Source organism: Camelina sativa, chromosome 12 (assembly GCF_000633955.1).
Source record: "Camelina sativa cultivar DH55 chromosome 12, Cs, whole genome shotgun sequence".
Taxonomy (NCBI): domain Eukaryota; kingdom Viridiplantae; phylum Streptophyta; class Magnoliopsida; order Brassicales; family Brassicaceae; genus Camelina; species Camelina sativa.
The window spans coordinates 14,290,742-14,307,849 of NC_025696.1; the positions used below are offsets into that span (position 1 = coordinate 14,290,742).

The 17,108-nt window shown below is 39.2% G+C and overlaps 3 protein-coding genes and 1 non-coding gene across 5 annotated transcripts; all 4 read left to right on the forward strand.

Moving 5' to 3' along the window:
• Window positions 8,272-8,343, forward strand: TRNAG-UCC. Its single transcript has one exon. It is a non-coding gene; the product is annotated as a tRNA-Gly (tRNA).
• Window positions 8,495-11,934, forward strand: LOC104731696. Of its 2 annotated transcripts, none has more exons than XM_010451163.2 (16): window positions 8,495-8,634; window positions 8,776-9,009; window positions 9,107-9,268; window positions 9,347-9,397; window positions 9,475-9,609; window positions 9,710-9,733; window positions 9,820-9,931; window positions 10,012-10,137; window positions 10,229-10,285; window positions 10,378-10,520; window positions 10,600-10,695; window positions 10,770-10,885; window positions 10,967-11,090; window positions 11,171-11,284; window positions 11,367-11,447; window positions 11,549-11,934. In XM_010451163.2, the coding sequence occupies exons 1-16, from the start codon at window positions 8,572-8,574 to the stop codon at window positions 11,693-11,695; spliced, it is 1,785 nt and encodes a 594-aa protein (XP_010449465.1). In that variant the 5' UTR covers window positions 8,495-8,571; the 3' UTR covers window positions 11,696-11,934. The 2 variants fall into 2 exon arrangements, with proteins under 2 accessions (XP_010449465.1, XP_010449464.1); XM_010451162.2 differs by having other exon boundaries at window positions 10,229-10,278; window positions 10,362-10,520.
• Window positions 12,768-14,526, forward strand: LOC104731697 (ras-related protein RABA1d). The gene is made up of 2 exons (XM_010451165.2): window positions 12,768-13,156; window positions 13,851-14,526. Exons 1-2 carry the CDS (start codon window positions 12,936-12,938, stop codon window positions 14,272-14,274), a joined length of 645 nt encoding a protein of 214 aa, XP_010449467.1. The 5' UTR covers window positions 12,768-12,935; the 3' UTR covers window positions 14,275-14,526.
• LOC104731698 (metal transporter Nramp5) lies at window positions 14,736-16,848 on the forward strand. Its single transcript, XM_010451166.1, has 3 exons — window positions 14,736-15,390; window positions 15,489-16,278; window positions 16,359-16,848. The coding sequence occupies exons 1-3, from the start codon at window positions 14,804-14,806 to the stop codon at window positions 16,581-16,583; spliced, it is 1,602 nt and encodes a 533-aa protein (XP_010449468.1). The 5' UTR covers window positions 14,736-14,803; the 3' UTR covers window positions 16,584-16,848.

Genomic DNA, 17,108 nt, shown 5'->3' on the forward strand with positions numbered 1-17,108 from the left:
AGAATTTGTTAAAAATGCCCCTTTTGATATATGTTTTATCAAAAATACCCTTTTTTCTCGCCATTTTTATTTTTGCTCTCTTTTAATTTTTTAATGACCATTTTACTCTTAGATGAAAATTATTTTATTTAATAAAAGAAAAACAAAATTTTTCCCGCCAAAAAATTTCCGACATATTTTCCCGCCAAAAATTTCGACAAAAAAATTTTCCCGCAAAAAAAAAATTACAAGGTTTTTAAAAGGTTTTATAAGGTTTCTACCTTATAAAAGCCTTCTAAACACTTTGTAAAGGCTTTTACAAGATTTTTAAAAGGGTTTTAAAAGGTTTTTAAACACATTGTAAACGTTTTTAAAAACCTTGTAAATGCTTTTAAAAACCTTTTAAGAACCTTGTAAACGCTTTTACAAGATTTTTAAAAGGGTTTTAAAAGGTTTTTAAACACATTGTAAACGTTTTTAAAAACCTTGTAAATGCTTTTAAAAACCTTTTAAGAACCTTGTAAACGCTTTTACAAGATTTTTAAAAGGGTTTTAAAAGGTTTTTAAACACATTGTAAACGTTTTTAAAAACCTTGTAAATGCTTTTAAAAACCTTTTAAGAACCTTGTAAACGCTTTTACAAGATTTTTAAAAGGGTTTTAAAAGGTTTTTAAACACATTGTAAACGTTTTTAAAAACCTTGTAAATGCTTTTAAAAACCTTTTAAGAACCTTGTAAACGCTTTTACAAGATTTTTAAAAGGGTTTTAAAAGGTTTTTAAAAGCATTTACAAGGTTTTTAAAAACGTTTACAATGTGTTTAAAAACCTTTTAAGAACCTTGTAAACGCTTTTAAAAGTTTTTTAAAAGCATTTTGCAATGTTTTTAAAAGGTATAAATTTCAATATTTTTGGCGGAAAAAATTCTCGATTTTGGCGGGAAATTTTTTTGGCGGGAAAATATTTTCGATTTTGATGACTGTACATTCTTACTGTCACTCAAACAAGGGTAATTTGGTCATTTTATATATAAAAAGGGGTAGTTTTAAAAATGGTCAACATAAATAGATATTTTTAAAAAGATGTATGGAAAAAGGGGCATTTTTTAGAATACCCCTACATTTTTTGGGGACCAAAATCACAATTTAAGTGAAACATTAGACAAACATTAAACTGGTCCCAGAAAACAAAAGTTATGTTTTATCACAGCTAACAAATTTTATATACATTAAAAAGTCATATCACCATTGGACTCTTCTTTATAATCTGTTATAACGTTGTTCACATTATTTTTTGTTGCATTTGCATATATTAATAGTTATCGTGTATATAACAGAAAGAGATGGGTGGAGCTAGTGTGGATGCTTTAAATTCATCAACTACTTTGGAAAAAGGTTGAGAAACGGCACGGCTCGTGAACATGATTTTATTGATCAACTTTAAGTACAACGATCATGATGATTTAACAGCATATTACTAAGTGACTCATATCTTATAAACAAGGATTATGCTGTTTTCATGTTTCTGCGTTAAATATTATTTTCATATTGTTATCTACTTCACTAATTAGTAATTATCTATATCAAAAAAGAAAAGAAAAATATGGAAACGTTGACAAAATAAATGGAGACGAAAGTAAAGCGTGTACTAAAGATCTAGTAGAAGATAAAGACTCTTTGGGAAAAGGCGACTTAAAAGGCGATTAGATCTCGAAACCCTAATCGCCGCCGTCCTCTGGTCTCATGCTGGAGACGAGAATCTTCACAATGACAAAACGAAAAAAGAAGAAGGGATCCACCAATTCGAGTACTCGATCCAGATCTGTCGTCCCGGGTACTTCGAAATTCGCTCGTATTTCCGCAGTCTCGAGCCTCCCCGCGAAGAAATCAGACGACGGTAGTCCATCTAAACCCATCTCCGTTTCGGTCGCTTGCTCCCCTGAGCCAGAAGCCATTTGTTCCTCTCCCGTTAAGGGAGCTTCATCGTTAGCAGTGTCACCTGAATCAGTAGATCTGAGTCACATTTCTACTCTGGATGCTGCAATCTTTCCTCCTGACGAACCCCTAGCTGCTCCATCAGGAAAGGCTCATGTTGCTGTCGAGGCTGCTGCCTCCGGCTCCATTTCGCAGGAGAAAGAAGACACCGGATTGTTAGGACAAGTGCCAACAGATCCCCCTACAGCGAAGGCCACATCTTCCCTGGATAAAAAATGGTCGAGCCTCCTTCAGAAAGACTTGGAGGAACTCGGTACACCCTCGTAACACATCACTGGCGTCCCTTTTGTGCTCATTCCAGATGATAACATTGAAGCTGCGAAAGATGAATTCAAAGAGTTTGTGTTTGCACAGTTCCATGGCAATTACCCTGACATGGGAAGAGTGATAGGTGTTGTGAATGCACTTTGGGCAAGGCAAGGACCCCACATCTTTGTGCACAACACGAGACCAGGCGCTTTCCTGCTGCGGGTTTCAAACCCCAGAACCAGAGCCATCCTTTTGAGCCGCCATGTGTGGAACATAGCAGGTCACCCTATGTTTGTCTCCCCTTGGTCACCGGAATTTGAGCCAGATGCACCAAACATCACCTCAGCATCGATCACTGCTGAATTTCGTGGAGTCCCGTACTTGCTCTTCAATAAACAGAGCCTTCGCAGGCTAGCCACAGCTGTCGGGAAACCAATAGCACTGGCACCATAAACATAGCGGAAGGAGACATTTGAGGTCACTAAGGTCCTGGTCCGGGTGGATCTAACCAAGGATCTCCCAACAAAGCTAATTATGGGGTTATCTTCTGGGCGCGAATTTGAAGTATCTATTTCATACCCTTGGTTACCGCCTCGATGCCAGGAATGCAACGCTTATGGCCATGAACGTAGTCGCTGCAAGTCTTGGCTGCAAATCCCCCCTATTAACAGACGAAGATCACCACGATCTCGAAGTCGTCCTCGTAACAATAGGAAGTCTCGTCAAGGTAGATCCCCTGCAACGGTTTGGAGGGTTAAGGAAGGGACAAAATCAGATGAGAATGAGCAGTCTGCAGTGTCCGAGGGCGGAGTTACCACACCGAAGGAACCCGATCCCGTTGAGGGTGAAACAGAATGACTCTCTGCAAGCATCTCGGTATCTGAGGTGATCACTGACTCAGGTGGTGAGGACAGAGCTACTAATGAGGATAGGGGTAATGCTTTAAAGAATGAGTCAACATTGAGGGGCTCTAGTCCTTTGCAAGAGAAGGCAAATTTTGAGGTTGTTACTGAGGCCAGGGCTTCGGGAAGTATTCAGAACTCTGGGAAGGTTGCAGAGGAGGAAGAGGCTCCGTTTATTCTGGTCACACACCGGAAGAGTGGTCGCAAGGCCACACTGTCTCAGTAAGTGAACATTATATATGTTTTTTATGTGGAATATAAGAGGTCCGAATAGTACCAGACGTCAGGACTCAACAAGAGAATGGATTAACATCGATAAGCCACTTTTTGGAGCGTTTTTGGAAACGCATTTACATTCGGTCAACGCAGGGCGTATAGTAAGAGCGATTCCCGCAGGTTGGAAGGTTTTTGGGAATTTTGATCACCATACCTCAGCCAGGATTTTTTTGGTATGGGATCCATCAGTTAATCTGATAGTGTACAAGGTATCAGCTCAAATGGTAACTTGCGGTATATATATTGCAGCTCACAACCTACATTTTACGGTTTCTTTTGTTTATGCGTACAACACTACGGAGGAGAGGATCTCTCTCTGGGATGATATCACTTGGCTTAATGAGAATACTCCAGTTTCCAGACATCCATGGGCAGTTGCAGGAGATTTCAACCAAATCTTAAGATTATCACATCATTCAGAGCATCTATCTCAGATTGTGGACACATCTGGAATGGCAGATTTCAACTTAGCATTGCAGGAAGCTGAGTTGTTTGAAGCTCAAGCCAAAGGACTACCCTACACTTGGTGGAATAACCAGGAGGATAACCCTATAGCAAAGAAGATTGACCATGCGCTTATAAACCAATCATGGTCCCTGGTTTTTCCGGATTCTTATGCAGACTTTCTGGAGCCTATGCAGTCAGACCATGCAGCTTGCCTTTTCCAGTTGCCTTCTATTCAAAGAGCTGTGCGGAAGCCTTTCAAGTTCTTTAATCATGTCGTTGATCATCAGGACTACCACGAAGCAGTTAGACAAGCGTGGAACTCTCAAACAATAGTGGGATCTTCCCAGTTCAAACTTGTAAGGTCTCTTCGTTTGTTGAAGCCAGTACTCAGGGGTCTCAACAAACAACATTTCTCCGGCATCACCTCTCGGGTTCGAGATCAGGCTGAAAGGGTTGCAATACTTCAGAGAAATATCCTCTCCAACCCTGACCCACAAGCTATAAGGCAAGAACACCAGGCAAGGGAGCATTGGCAGTTTCTTTTGTCAGCGGAGGAGAAGTTCTTTAAGCAGAAGTCTCGGGCCACTTGGATGAACCTAGGGGACAGGAACACGGCTTTCTTTCATAAGACGACTTCCCAGAGGGCTGCGAGGAATCATATTCACTTCTTAGAAGACTCGTAGGATAGGCGGATATTCGAGCATAATGAGATTAAGGACTACGCAGCCGAATATTTCAAAGGAATAGTGGGCAGTACTGTCATGCCAACATCTCCCATCTCAGTACCAGCTTTGCAAGAATTACTCACCTTCAGATGCGATGATGTTCAGAGACAAGAGCTTCAGAAACCGGTTTCAGCTGAGGAAATTAAAGGAGCCGTCTTTGCCATGCCGCTGGATAAAAGTCCTGGACCAGACGGGTTTTCTATCGAGTTCTATCGAGCATCTTGGGATACTGTGGGTTCGGATGTAACTGCAGCTGTGCAGGAATTCTTCAGAAATGGTCGACTCTTAAAAGATTTCAACACCACAGCAATCACTCTCATCCCAAAGCACCCTGAAGCTAGCAAGTTGGGCGAATTCAGACCAATAAGCTGTTGTAACCTGATATACAAAATTATTTCAAAGATCATAGCAAACAGGTTGAAGCCCCTTCTCCAAGAGAGCATTAGTCCTAATCAAGCTGCATTTCTTAAGGGGAGAAGCCTTGGTGAGAATGTTCTACTAGCTTCAGAGCTAGTTCAAAACTACCCAAAGGAGGGTTGCCCAAAAAGCTGCATGTTAAAAGTGGATATCAGGAAGGCGTTCGATACTGTCTGTTGGGCATCCTCAAAATTTTGGAGGCACAAAACTTCCCTCCAATGTTTTGCAATTGGATCAAGGAATGTATCTCCTCCCAAAGATTCTCTATATCTATCAATGGAGAACTAGCAGGTTTCTTCCCAGGGAAGAAGGGGCTCCGTCAGGGAGACCCACTCTCGCCTTATCTGTTCATCATGGCTATGGAGGTCCTCTCTAAGTTACTCGAGCAAGCTGCAGAACAAGGAAAAATGAGACTTCACCCGCTCTGTTCCTCTCCAGTGGTAACTCATCTCCTTTTTGCTGATGATCTCTTGGTTTTCTCGGATGGAGCAAGACATTCTCTCTCAGGTATAGCGGAAGTTATGTTACACTTCAAGAGTACGAGTGGTCTTGAGGTAAACCCAGAGAAGTCGGAGCTGTTCTTTGGGAGCTATTCAGATATCCAGGTGGCGGTCCTCAGTTCCTTGCAAGGAATAAAGGTCGGTTCATTCCCCACCCGCTACTTGGGTCTGCCTTTAAACCCAGCCAGAATTTCATTCGCTACCTTGTAGCCGTTCCTAGAGAAAATCACCACGAAGCTACATGCCTGGACGGTCAAGTTTCTTTCATTTGTTGGCAAGATAAGACTCATCGCATCAGTAATATATGGCATGGTGAACTTTTGGAGTGCTGTGTTCAATCTCCCCAAGAGATTCAACCAAAAGGTTGACTCCTTATGTGTAGCTTTTCTATGGAAAAATAAGGTCACAACAGCAGTAGGTGCTCGTGTGGCTTGGAAGGATGTATGCAAACCTAAGAACGAGGGAGGACTCGGCATCCATCTACTGGAGGATTTCGCGGATGTGTTCCAACTTAAGTTGGTTTGGAATCTCTTTGCTAATGCGGGTTCTTTATGGGTCGCATGGATCAACGGAAATGTGTTCCTCAGGAAGAACTACTGGACACTTAATGATTCCCCTAGACTATCAAGGACTATCAAAGGAATGATAAACCTCAGGAGCCGAGTTAAGGAGTTCTTAAAATGTGAAGTGCGGAACGGACTAAATGCATCTTTTTGGCATGATAATTGGACGAGACATGGCCACCTCATTGATTTTATTGAAGGTAACGGGCCACGAGCGCTTCGGGTTCGACAGGAAGCTCTTGTTGTTGAGGCAGTAAGAAATGGGAGCTGGAGGTTGCCAGGTGCAAGATCGGAGTCCCAACAACAACTCCAGATCACGCTAACAACCATCACGCCTCCTAACCCCCTTCATGGGGCCGATATGTTTCTATGGCGTCGCAAGTCAGGTACCTATGCTAACTCTTTCTCTTCCAAATATACATGGGAGCAACTCAGAACAGACTCTCCTAGGGTGCCATGGTATAAGGCTGTCTGGTTTAAGGAAGGATTTCCTCGGTTCTCCTTCATACTATGGTTGGCGATGAAAGGAAGATTGCCTACGAGAGATAGGTTGCGATCCTGGGGACTTGACGTTCCTCAAGCTTGCATCCTCTGCTCAACGGGATTAGAAACACACGACCATCTCTTCTTTGAATGCCCTTTCTCAGCAACGGTTTGGCAAGCCTTTGCTTCGAGAGTCTGGAGAAACCCTCTAACTACGCTTAGCTCCATTTCCTCTTGGATTCTTCAGACCAGGAGACCTCCCTCCTCCGAGGCCTTGGTCATTGTCAAGCTTATTTTTCAGGCAGCATGTTATTTGATATGGCGAGAAAGCAATGCAAGGATCTTCACCTCCTCCACCACCACCAGTGTCGCAGTGCAAGCAGCTTTGGATAGAGCAATCAGGGATCGTCTCACAACCGTTCCAGGATTTCTTCTTGCTTTCTACTTTGGATGTATTTCCTTTCCCTTCTAGTTTGTTGTATGCGCTTTTAGTTTTTATTTTGTACAGAAAAAAATCAGAAAATGGTATAAAATTTAACCTTTTTACAAAAAATAAAAATGGAGACAAATTAGGAATATAGAAAATGAAACAAGTACTACTCCTCGATTCCTAAATAGTTTCGCTTAATAGACCAAACCACTCACAAAAATTCTGTACCAAATAAAAACTACTTTAGAGTCGAAGGTTAATTTCTTAATTCTTTTTAAGTTTTAGGTTATTTAGTATCTACTCTAATAATTAAGGGAATCACCTAAAAACGAGGTCTTTTGTAGTTCCAAAATTCAATGAACTAAGTAAAGTGAATCCACATATTTTTGATAGACTCATGACACATTAAATTTACGTTTTCTTTTGGAAAGTATTTTGATTCCCGAGCCCAAACTGAAGCTTTATCTAACACTTGGAACTTGTAAGAGTGGAGTGGAAGAGAATATTTTACCTATAGACTCATGTACCTTACTACTCCTAGCTATAGCTATATAACCTTTTTCTATTTCTTATAAATTTATTCAAACTACAGTGCGAGTAGACAAAATGTCATATTCCTGAAGCTAATGTAATAGTATTGTATTATACCATAGGTGGAGGAAGCTATTTTTGGAATATCGAAATAGAAATTCACCCTTATTTAAAACCATATAAAATCGTAACAAAAATCAAAAGAATAAATATGTGAAAAATAAGATCATGGTAACAATTAGTAATGATTTTTTTTTTTTCTAGTCAGAAGTCATATGAATCTGATGAGCTACCAAGTCTAAAAATTCTCAGTATCGAACCTAAAACCAAAATCACGTGCCCACCGTTGCTATATTGCGGCGGCCCATTGCTAGTTTCCACGTGCCAGTCTTGAATTTTAAGCAAAAACTAAACTACACATAACAAAATGTTTCCACCACATGTGCTTCTCTGTAATTTGTTTGGTAAAAGCCTAGTTTTAATTATCCCAGAAAGGTTACTAGGCTAAAACAAAAGTCAAAAGCTGAAGCTAAAGAAAGACATTTCTGTTACATACTACTCCACTAAAGTACTAATTGTTAGGATGATATTGGCTTATGAATAGTACCTATATCCCAATTGTTTCAAACAAAATGTTTGTATGGACCTTTTTTGTGATTATCACTGCAAAATATATATATGGATATCTATAGTTCCCACGTAATACAAGTTTCTAAACTTATGCTTGTTTTAATACAAACGTGATATTAAAATTGCATTTCCCATTCAAGCATAGTAGCGTCTGTAGTCCAACGGTTAGGATAATTGCCTTCCAAGCAATAGACCCGGGTTCGACTCCCGGCAGACGCATTCTCTTTTTTTCTTTTTCTTTTTAAAAACTTCACCGGACTATACCGCTTTAATTAAATCAGTATCACCGAAACCACCGTACCGGTTATGTAAACCGGAAAACCCAAAACGTTCCGAGTTTGTCTTTGAGACTTCCCCACGTGTGTGGTCTAAAAATCTCTATCGATTTCACAGCACAAAAATCTCTGACGCTTTTGAGATTTTTCGAGTGTTGTAGAATTTGAGAAAATGGAGGTTTCGTCTTCACTCAAGCTCTCATCTTCATTATCTCCTTCCATCATCAACCTTCAGGTTTACTTGAAAAACTCGTTTTTTTCTTTTTTTTTTCTCTGTTCTCTGTTCTCTGTTATATTCGTTTGATTTCTGAAACTGGGTCTGCAAATTCTTGGATAATTCGAAGACTTTGCTATTTAATACTGTAATCTCTTGCAGGGTTCTTCATCAAGTGTTGATTTTAAACTCTCTAAATACAACACTTCACTTCCTAAACCGTTTCTTCAACTTGGTGATAGAAGCCGACGTCTTCGTGACCAACAAGTTTCACATTCTCTCAATCTAAGGTCATATAGAAATCGGGTCACTGCGAAATCAGCCTCTCAAGGTTGGGATTTTGGTAGATTCGTCAAAACATTGTACTTCTTCAACGGACCACCATCTCCTCTAAAGGTATAATATATGAGCGTTTGTTTGATTCTCACTCATTTCTCATTGAGGTGTAATTAATAGTCGTTTTGGGGTAATTGATTGTATCTTGCATGTGAAGTTTGTATCATCAGTGTTTGAGAAACTTACTAACGGATCAACGGAGGAACCGGTTAATCAAATGGAAACTACTGGAATCATACTTGTGGCTGGAGCTACTGGTGGTGTAGGAAGGAGGGTTGTTGATATCTTGAGGATGAGAGGGTTGCCTGTTAAAGCATTGGTACCTAAACCTTTTTGATAGATTTCCTGATTCTGATAATGTGGACAAAGTTGTAACTTTTGAGGGGAATTTACATAGGTGAGAAATGAAGAGAAGGCTCGGAAAATGTTAGGACCTGACATTGACTTGGTGAGAAATCTTTCCACATTGTATTCTTGGTGTCTTCATAGTTAAGATCATCGATAACTATTTGCATATGTTGTTAGATTGTTGCCGATATTACAAAGGAGAACACATTGGTTCCTGAAATGTTCAAAGGAGTGAGGAAAGTGATCAATGCTGTTTCTTGTATTGTTGGTCCAAAGGAAGGAGATACACCTGAGAGACAAAAATACAATCAGGTCGCTGAATTTTCCTGAAATAGAGTTTTCTTAAAGCTGCGTTTTTTTATATTCTAGTTTTGAGTATTGACCTTGTTTAAAATTTGGGATTTAAATGCAGGGGGTCAGGTTCTTCGAGCCAGAGGTATTGGAACAAAGTTTTTGTTTTGTGAAATTTAGTGTTCAATGTTCAACAACAACACTAAACTATTAGATTTTCCGGATGCACAGATCAAAGGGGACTCACCTGAGTTAGTGGAATATATTGGAATGAAGAACTTAATCTATGCGGTTAGAGATGGTGTTGGACTTGAGAACGGGAAGCTTATTTTCGGTGTCGGGGGTAAGTTAAGTCATGTCACTTGATTAGGCTTTTAACTTGTTATGACCGTTTAATACTGTTTTCCCGATGTTTTTGTTTAGATAACACATTTAAAGATCTACCTTGGGGAGCCTTGGATGATGTTGTAATGGGAGGTGTCAGCGAAAGTAACTTCCTAGTAGATCTAACTGCTGGTGAAAACGGTGGACCTACCGGGATTTTCAAAGGTTTGATGATATGATCATATAACAACTCTATTTGCCATTTTCTTCTCTTATGGTCTTACTTAACTTATATAAACATAACATGTTTTGTTAGGAATTGTTTCAACAACAAATAATGGCGGATTTACGAGTGTCCGAACCAAGGTAAAGGGTACGACTTAATGTCGGAATCTCTCTAATCTCTTTTATCCTTCGGTATCTCACTGAAGCATGAGTCTTTCTTATAGAACTTTCCTGAGGCAGAGAATGTCTCGGCATATGATGGTCTAGAGCTAAGACTAAAAGGTGATGGACTCCGTTACAAGCTAATCGTCCGGACAAGCCAAAATTGGGATACTCTTGGTTACACCGCTAGTTTCGACACTTCACCAGGCCAATGGCAATCTGTAAGTAAAGTCACTCTTGTTCATTTTTTATCTAATTTTGCTGGTAGATCAATTATATTTCTGTTAATTCAAATCGTAGGTACGCTTACCTTTCTCGTCTCTAAGACCTGTACTTCGTGCACGTACAGTGACAGATGCACCGCCTTTTAATGCAAGCAGTATCATTTCACTACAGGTTTGTTTTACTTTTTCACTCAACCCTCTTAAGCTTTCCATTCTGAATGTTTGATTCAGTGTTATTGTTTTCAGCTTATGTTTAGTAAATTTGAGTATGATGGTAAGCTTAACCCGACTTTTAAAGAAGGACAATTCGAGCTTCCTTTATCGAGCATTCGTGCTTATATCCAAGAACCTGTCACTCCGAGGTCTGAATTTAGTTTCTTGCTCTTTAGGCACTAAATTCTTCACTATATGCTGAATTGGCGTTTTGTTATTTACGGTTACAGGTTTGTTCATGTTGGCTCTGCGGGAGTGACCCGACCAGAGAGACCCGGTTTGGATCTAAGCAAACAACCTCCGGCTGTGAGATTAAACAAGGAGCTTGATTTCATTCTCACTTACAAGTTAAAGGTTTGTCACTCTATACTATCACAAGATTGGAGCAGTCACTTTCACAAGATGTTAAAGCTCTTCTTTTTTTGGATGAATAGGGAGAGGATCTGATACGCGAAAGCGGGATTCCGTTTGCAATTGTACGGCCATGTGCTTTAACAGAAGAACCTGCCGGAGCTGATCTCATTTTCGAACAAGGAGACAACATTACGGTAATTCAATATTGCTTCCCCTTGAAACCGGCCAAAACTATTCAAGTTAACTAACATAGCCAACTTCGTCTATATTTAATAGGGGAAGGTATCAAGAGATGAAGTAGCACGTATATGCATCGCTGCATTGGAAAGCCCGTCTGCTCTAAACAAGACATTCGAGGTTTTTAAAGAATTGATGAGAAAATCCAAGTTCACATTTTTCTAAGTTTATTACTTCCAAGATGTTAAATTTTGTCGGTTGGGCTGTTTTGTTTGTGTCAGGTTAAAAGTACAGTTCCGTTTAGTGAGCCATTCACGGTAAATCCTGAGAATCCTCCACCGGAGAAAGACTACAATGAGTATTTCAAGAATCTGAAAGACGGAATCACCGGTAAAGAAGCTCTAGAACAGAGCACTGCTGCAGTTTAAAGAAGTTTCCTATACAGCTATACTTATGTTGTAACTTTTTGTTTTTAGTTTCTTCCGTCTGAAAAAAAGTCTTTTAAAAAGTATAATAAAAGAGTCGTGTAGAAACCTGTTTCTCTGTTTGTATATTCCATATATACGGATTCGTACATTGTAGATTAGATTTTACAAAAAACTTACTGACGACAACAGTAAAGATTGTACCTTTTGATCCGTGAAGGAGGTTCAACAAGATTCTGAAATTTCTCTGCCATGTCTTTGTCTGTGAGAATTTTTCCTTCTGGTGTAAGAAAAGCACTGCGTTGAAAGGGGGGAGACCAAATTCCGCTTGTCTGGTAATCAAACTGAAACTCAGACACATCAATGTACTTCTGTAGAAGTTTGTCTGAAACAGGTTTTGGTACGTTCTGAGTTAAAACAGAGGAAGCTAGATGGAGACTTTTATGGTAATGACAAAATAATGGATTCTTTTGCAAATAATGGAGGATGAGTGGAGAGGAGCACAGAACATTTGAGTCTCTGTTCTTTTTTTCTCTTCTTTTTTGTTTCTTTTCTAATGTACAGATGCGTTTTTGGATTTTCATAATTACAAATCATTGAGCTCTTTCACATGGCAAAGGTGTGTTTTGTGCTAAAACCTCAAAAGAATTAAGAAAAACATATTACTTGTTAAGATTTCAAATTAAAGAACTCATATGGGCTTCCATAGTAGTATGTATGTATTGTACAACCCATTGGGTTTACTTACTAGATAGAGTCACACAAATGTTTCATTTTTATTAGATCATCATCGTTTTGTTTTCTATCGAAATTGAGAGAGAGTGACTGAATTATTTATCGCCGTTTACCAATGTAAAACTTAAACATGACCACCACCACTTTGTGACCTTTTCAAGAAAGTGAAAGCATTTAAACAATATAGATACAAAACCCACAACGAAAATGTCAGATCTGCCCCTTGTCTCAGAGCTTTCTAAGAGGACTTCAAGCCAGGGTATTTTGGTAACTTACCATTTTTTTTTTTCACCCAGAATATCTATCGGTGGTAGATTAAGGAAGGTACAGCTAGAAGAAAGGCAGCGCAAGTCTTACCCTAAACCTTTTTTTTCAAAGTCTCTGTCTTTCTGTAGAAATCTGCGGAAAATATATATTGAATCTAAAGAGAAAAAGTAAAATCGAAGTGAAGCTGCTCTTTTTTTTTTTTGGTTAAAGAAAGTGTGAAGCTTTTGTGAGCAGTGTTGTAATGGCGGGTTACAGAGCAGATGATGATTACGATTACCTTTTCAAGGTGGTTCTGATCGGTGATTCGGGTGTTGGTAAGTCCAATTTGCTTTCTCGATTCACCAGGAATGAGTTCAGCCTCGAGTCTAAATCAACGATCGGGGTTGAGTTCGCGACTCGTAGCTTGAATGTTAATGAAAAAGTTATCAAAGCCCAGATTTGGGATACTGCTGGTCAAGAAAGGTTGGTTTTAAGCTCTCTCTCTCTTTTGATATTTGTGTTCAGTTCTTCATTTCTCGATCTGGGTTTTATTTAAAGTCTTGACCTTTAGATGCATTGTGGAGTCAAGACCAATCCCTCTCTCTCTGTTTATAGTTCTTGTGAACTGAATTGTTAGGTTAAGCTTAGAACTTGTGTTTTTCTGTGGATCAGTGGAAGCTGTGACGTTTATAGTTTGTTCAATTGCCAAACGAGAACTCAAATGGAGCTTAAACTATGTTTAGATCTGTCTTAGTGTATTGTAAAGGAAGCTTGAGAAAGAAACCTGTGATTGTGTTAATTACTCTGGAGATGAAGTGATCCATTGTGTTTGTTTATAAGGAGAGAACCCAATGAACCCTATGTTTTATAGCATGTATTTCATTTTGCTGATTAGTTTAATCGATTGATCCAGTCATAGGTAGAGAAGCTAATTCATTGTCCATTTGTTCCTTAACTCTTATTTCTGTTGTTTAGGTGATCTTTTAGGATTCAGTGCTATAGTATATCGGTTTCTTTAGTGATGAGTTTCTACCATTGAAGCTAAAAAGCTCATTGCTTTGAAGTCTTTCTTGTTGTTGTAATTTTTCTTAAGGTGTTATCTTTCTTATTTAACAGAGTTTTGCTGACTAAATCTGTAACTGATTTTTACCATCTGTCCTCTTTCTGCTATTTTTAGATACCGAGCAATCACTAGTGCATACTACCGAGGAGCTGTTGGAGCACTTCTTGTCTACGACGTAACCCGACACTCCACATTTGAAAACGTTGAGAGATGGCTAAGGGAACTCCGCGACCATACAGACCCAAACATTGTTGTGATGCTAGTGGGAAACAAATCCGATCTTCGCCATCTTGTTGCTGTCCAAACCGAAGATGCGAAATCTTTTGCAGAGACTGAATCACTCTACTTCATGGAAACCTCAGCTCTTGAATCTACCAACGTTGAGAACGCGTTTTCTGAAGTACTCACTCAGATTTACCATGTTGTGAGCAAGAAAGCAATGGAGGCTGGTGAAGATCCGGGTAATGTTCCTTCCAAAGGTGAGAAGATCGATGTTGATGTTTCAGCTGTCAAGAAAACTGGTTGCTGCTCCAACTAAAAAGACTACAAGATTGAGGGATTTGGTTCTGTATCCTCAAGCTAAGATTGGTTTTTTTTCTTCTCTTTATTTACATTCAAAATTCTTTTGAAGATGTTTGCTTTCTTAGGAAACAATCTTATCTTATGCTTTTGATTTTGCTTGCTTGAAAAATTGCTTAGCTTTGGGTCTGGTCTGGTACTACTGTACCGGTTAAGGGATTTTGTAATTTAACCGGTTCCAATCTATGGTTTGTTCAGCTTTGTTTTCTCATTCAATCCGCAATTATCTCTAAACCAATACAATAACAACAATTAAATCCTAAATTCTTGATCATTGATTCAGCCTCTAATATTAGAAAATCTTGACAACATTTATAATCAATTTTAGAAAATTAGTTTTTTTTTTTTTTGGTTTCTTCATTTGACTTTTATTGACTTTTTGATTTGTGAAAAACACGCAAAAAAAAAATCCATGTAATTTTAAAATTTTCCTAAAAGAGAAAAAATCACGTCGTCAGTAACGCCGAAAGAATATTCCGTTACTAAAGATGACGGATTCGACCGTTTCCCGCCAAGAAAACAGCCCTAAGAAACCTAACGACAGTAACGGAGAATTCAAACGTCTCTTACTACCCGAAACCTCAGACCCGGAGGAGGATGACGAGCGCCGCGAATCGCCACCGGAGAATCAAATCCTGAACGTAGAAGAAGAAGAAGCAAGAGACAAAACCTACGATACGGTTCCTCCGTTCTCATGGGCGAAGCTATGGAAATTCACCGGACCTGGGTTTCTAATGAGCATCGCGTTCTTAGATCCAGGAAACATCGAAGGAGATCTACAAGCCGGAGCTGTGGCTGGTTACTCTCTCCTATGGCTTCTTCTATGGGCTACGCTAATGGGCCTTCTGATGCAGCTTCTCTCTGCTCGGATCGGTGTCGTGACGGGTAGACATCTGGCGGAGATTTGCCGAAACGAGTACCCATCGTGGGCTCGGATCTTGCTTTGGTTCATGGCTGAGGTCGCTTTGATCGGAGCTGATATTCAAGAAGTCATCGGAAGTGCCATCGCTCTTCAGATCTTGACTCGTGGGTTTTTACCTATTTGGGTTGGTGTTATCATCACTTCGTTTGATTGGTAAGTAAAATTTAGGTCAAAATTGAAAAAAACAATTAGGTCAAAATTGAAAACGTGAAGCTTAAGCAAGTGATTTTTGTTTCTTGTGAATAAAACAGCTTCTTGATTTCGTATTTGGAGAAATGTGGAATGAGGAAATTAGAAGGTCTATTTGCGGTTTTGATTGCGACAATGGCTGTTTCGTTTGCTTGGATGTTTAATGAAACTAAGCCTAGTGTAGAAGAGCTATTCATAGGTATTATTGTTCCGAAGCTTGGATCAAAGACGATAAGAGAAGCTGTTGGAGTTGTGGGATGTGTGATAACGCCTCACAATGTGTTCTTGCATTCGGCTTTAGTGCAGTCTAGGAAGACAGATCCAAAAATGATTAACAGAGTTCAGGAAGCTCTTAACTACTATACAATCGAATCAACGGCTGCGCTTTTTGTCTCGTTTATGATCAATCTTTTTGTGACTGCGGTTTTTGCTAAAGGATTTTATGGAACCAAACAGGCTGATAGTATAGGATTGGTTAATGCGGGACATTACTTACAGGAGAAGTATGGAGGTGGGGTTTTCCCTATACTTTACATTTGGGGAATCGGTTTATTAGCTGCTGGACAAAGTAGTACTATAACTGGGACTTATGCTGGACAGTTTATAATGGAAGGGTTTTTAGATCTTCAGATGGAGCAATGGTTATCAGCTTTTATAACAAGAAGTTTTGCGATTGTACCTACTATGATTGTAGCTCTTATGTTTAACACATCTGAGGGCTCGCTCGATGTTTTGAACGAATGGCTTAATATTCTTCAGTCGATGCAGATTCCTTTCGCCGTTATTCCTCTTTTGACTATGGTTTCTAAAGAACATATCATGGGCGTCTTCAAGATTGGACCTTCCCTTGAGGTAAAGCCATTTTGTTGTTATTTCTCTTCTTTACTGTAATGTGCTTTTGATTGTAACGAGTTAGTTGGGATCTTTTGCAGAAGCTAGCGTGGACTGTTGCGGTGTTTGTGATGATGATAAATGGGTATCTTCTTCTTGATTTCTTCATGGCTGAAGTGGCAGGGTTTTTTGTTGGCTTTCTGGTATTTGTTGGAATAGTCGGATACATCAGTTTCATCATCTATCTTGTTTCCTATAGAAGTTCACAATCTTCTTCTTGGTCGAGCTTAGAAATGTCACAGAGAGTTGTTTCCACAGAGACGTAACCCATAACTATATTACTAACTCTTGAATTCTTCAACCCCAAAGCTTATCAGAGCAAAGGCAGAAGCGGTTTGGTCGATTTTTGAGGGATGGTTTTGCTGCATTTGCTCGACGATTTGATTTGAGACAGTAGAGTAGACCAGAGGAAACTTAGATGTGAGATGATGCAAATACTGATTCGGTTAAGATTGTAGATTGATTTGTTAAGTATTCTTCTAACATTGCAAATGTAGAGTAGAATTATGTAAAAAAGACGTGAACAGAGAAGTGATTAACCAGTAACAAAATTAGAGAAGTGATACTAAATCTCAAACTTATTTTTGGTCAGATCTCAAAACCTTATGGAGAAACTACATCAGATGATGAGTGTTTTTTTTTTTTTTTGTAGTAAACGATAAAAATGCTATTTCTGACAATGACAGGTGTGAATTTTTTATATTTTATCATTGTATTATGCAAAATGGTTTAAAACAACTTTTAAAACCAGTTGACAATAAGTTGTAATTTGTAATGGCGTGCTTTTGCTA

Bases quoted from the DNA above. Each gene is read 5' to 3' on its own strand.
- LOC104731698 (XM_010451166.1), top strand. From the start codon at position 14,804: ATGACGGATTCGACCGTTTCCCGCCAAGAAAACAGCCCTAAGAAACCT. The intron at 15,391-15,488 runs GTAAGTAAAATT...TGAATAAAACAG, and splicing joins ATCATCACTTCGTTTGATTG to CTTCTTGATTTCGTATTTGG. The intron at 16,279-16,358 runs GTAAAGCCATTT...GATCTTTTGCAG, and splicing joins AGATTGGACCTTCCCTTGAG to AAGCTAGCGTGGACTGTTGC.
- LOC104731697 (XM_010451165.2), top strand. From the start codon at position 12,936: ATGGCGGGTTACAGAGCAGATGATGATTACGATTACCTTTTCAAGGTG. The intron at 13,157-13,850 runs GTTGGTTTTAAG...TGCTATTTTTAG, and splicing joins GATACTGCTGGTCAAGAAAG to ATACCGAGCAATCACTAGTG.
- LOC104731696 (XM_010451162.2), top strand. From the start codon at position 8,572: ATGGAGGTTTCGTCTTCACTCAAGCTCTCATCTTCATTATCTCCTTCC. The intron at 10,138-10,228 runs GTTTGATGATAT...ATGTTTTGTTAG, and splicing joins ACCTACCGGGATTTTCAAAG to GAATTGTTTCAACAACAAAT. The intron at 10,521-10,599 runs GTAAGTAAAGTC...TTCAAATCGTAG, and splicing joins CACCAGGCCAATGGCAATCT to GTACGCTTACCTTTCTCGTC.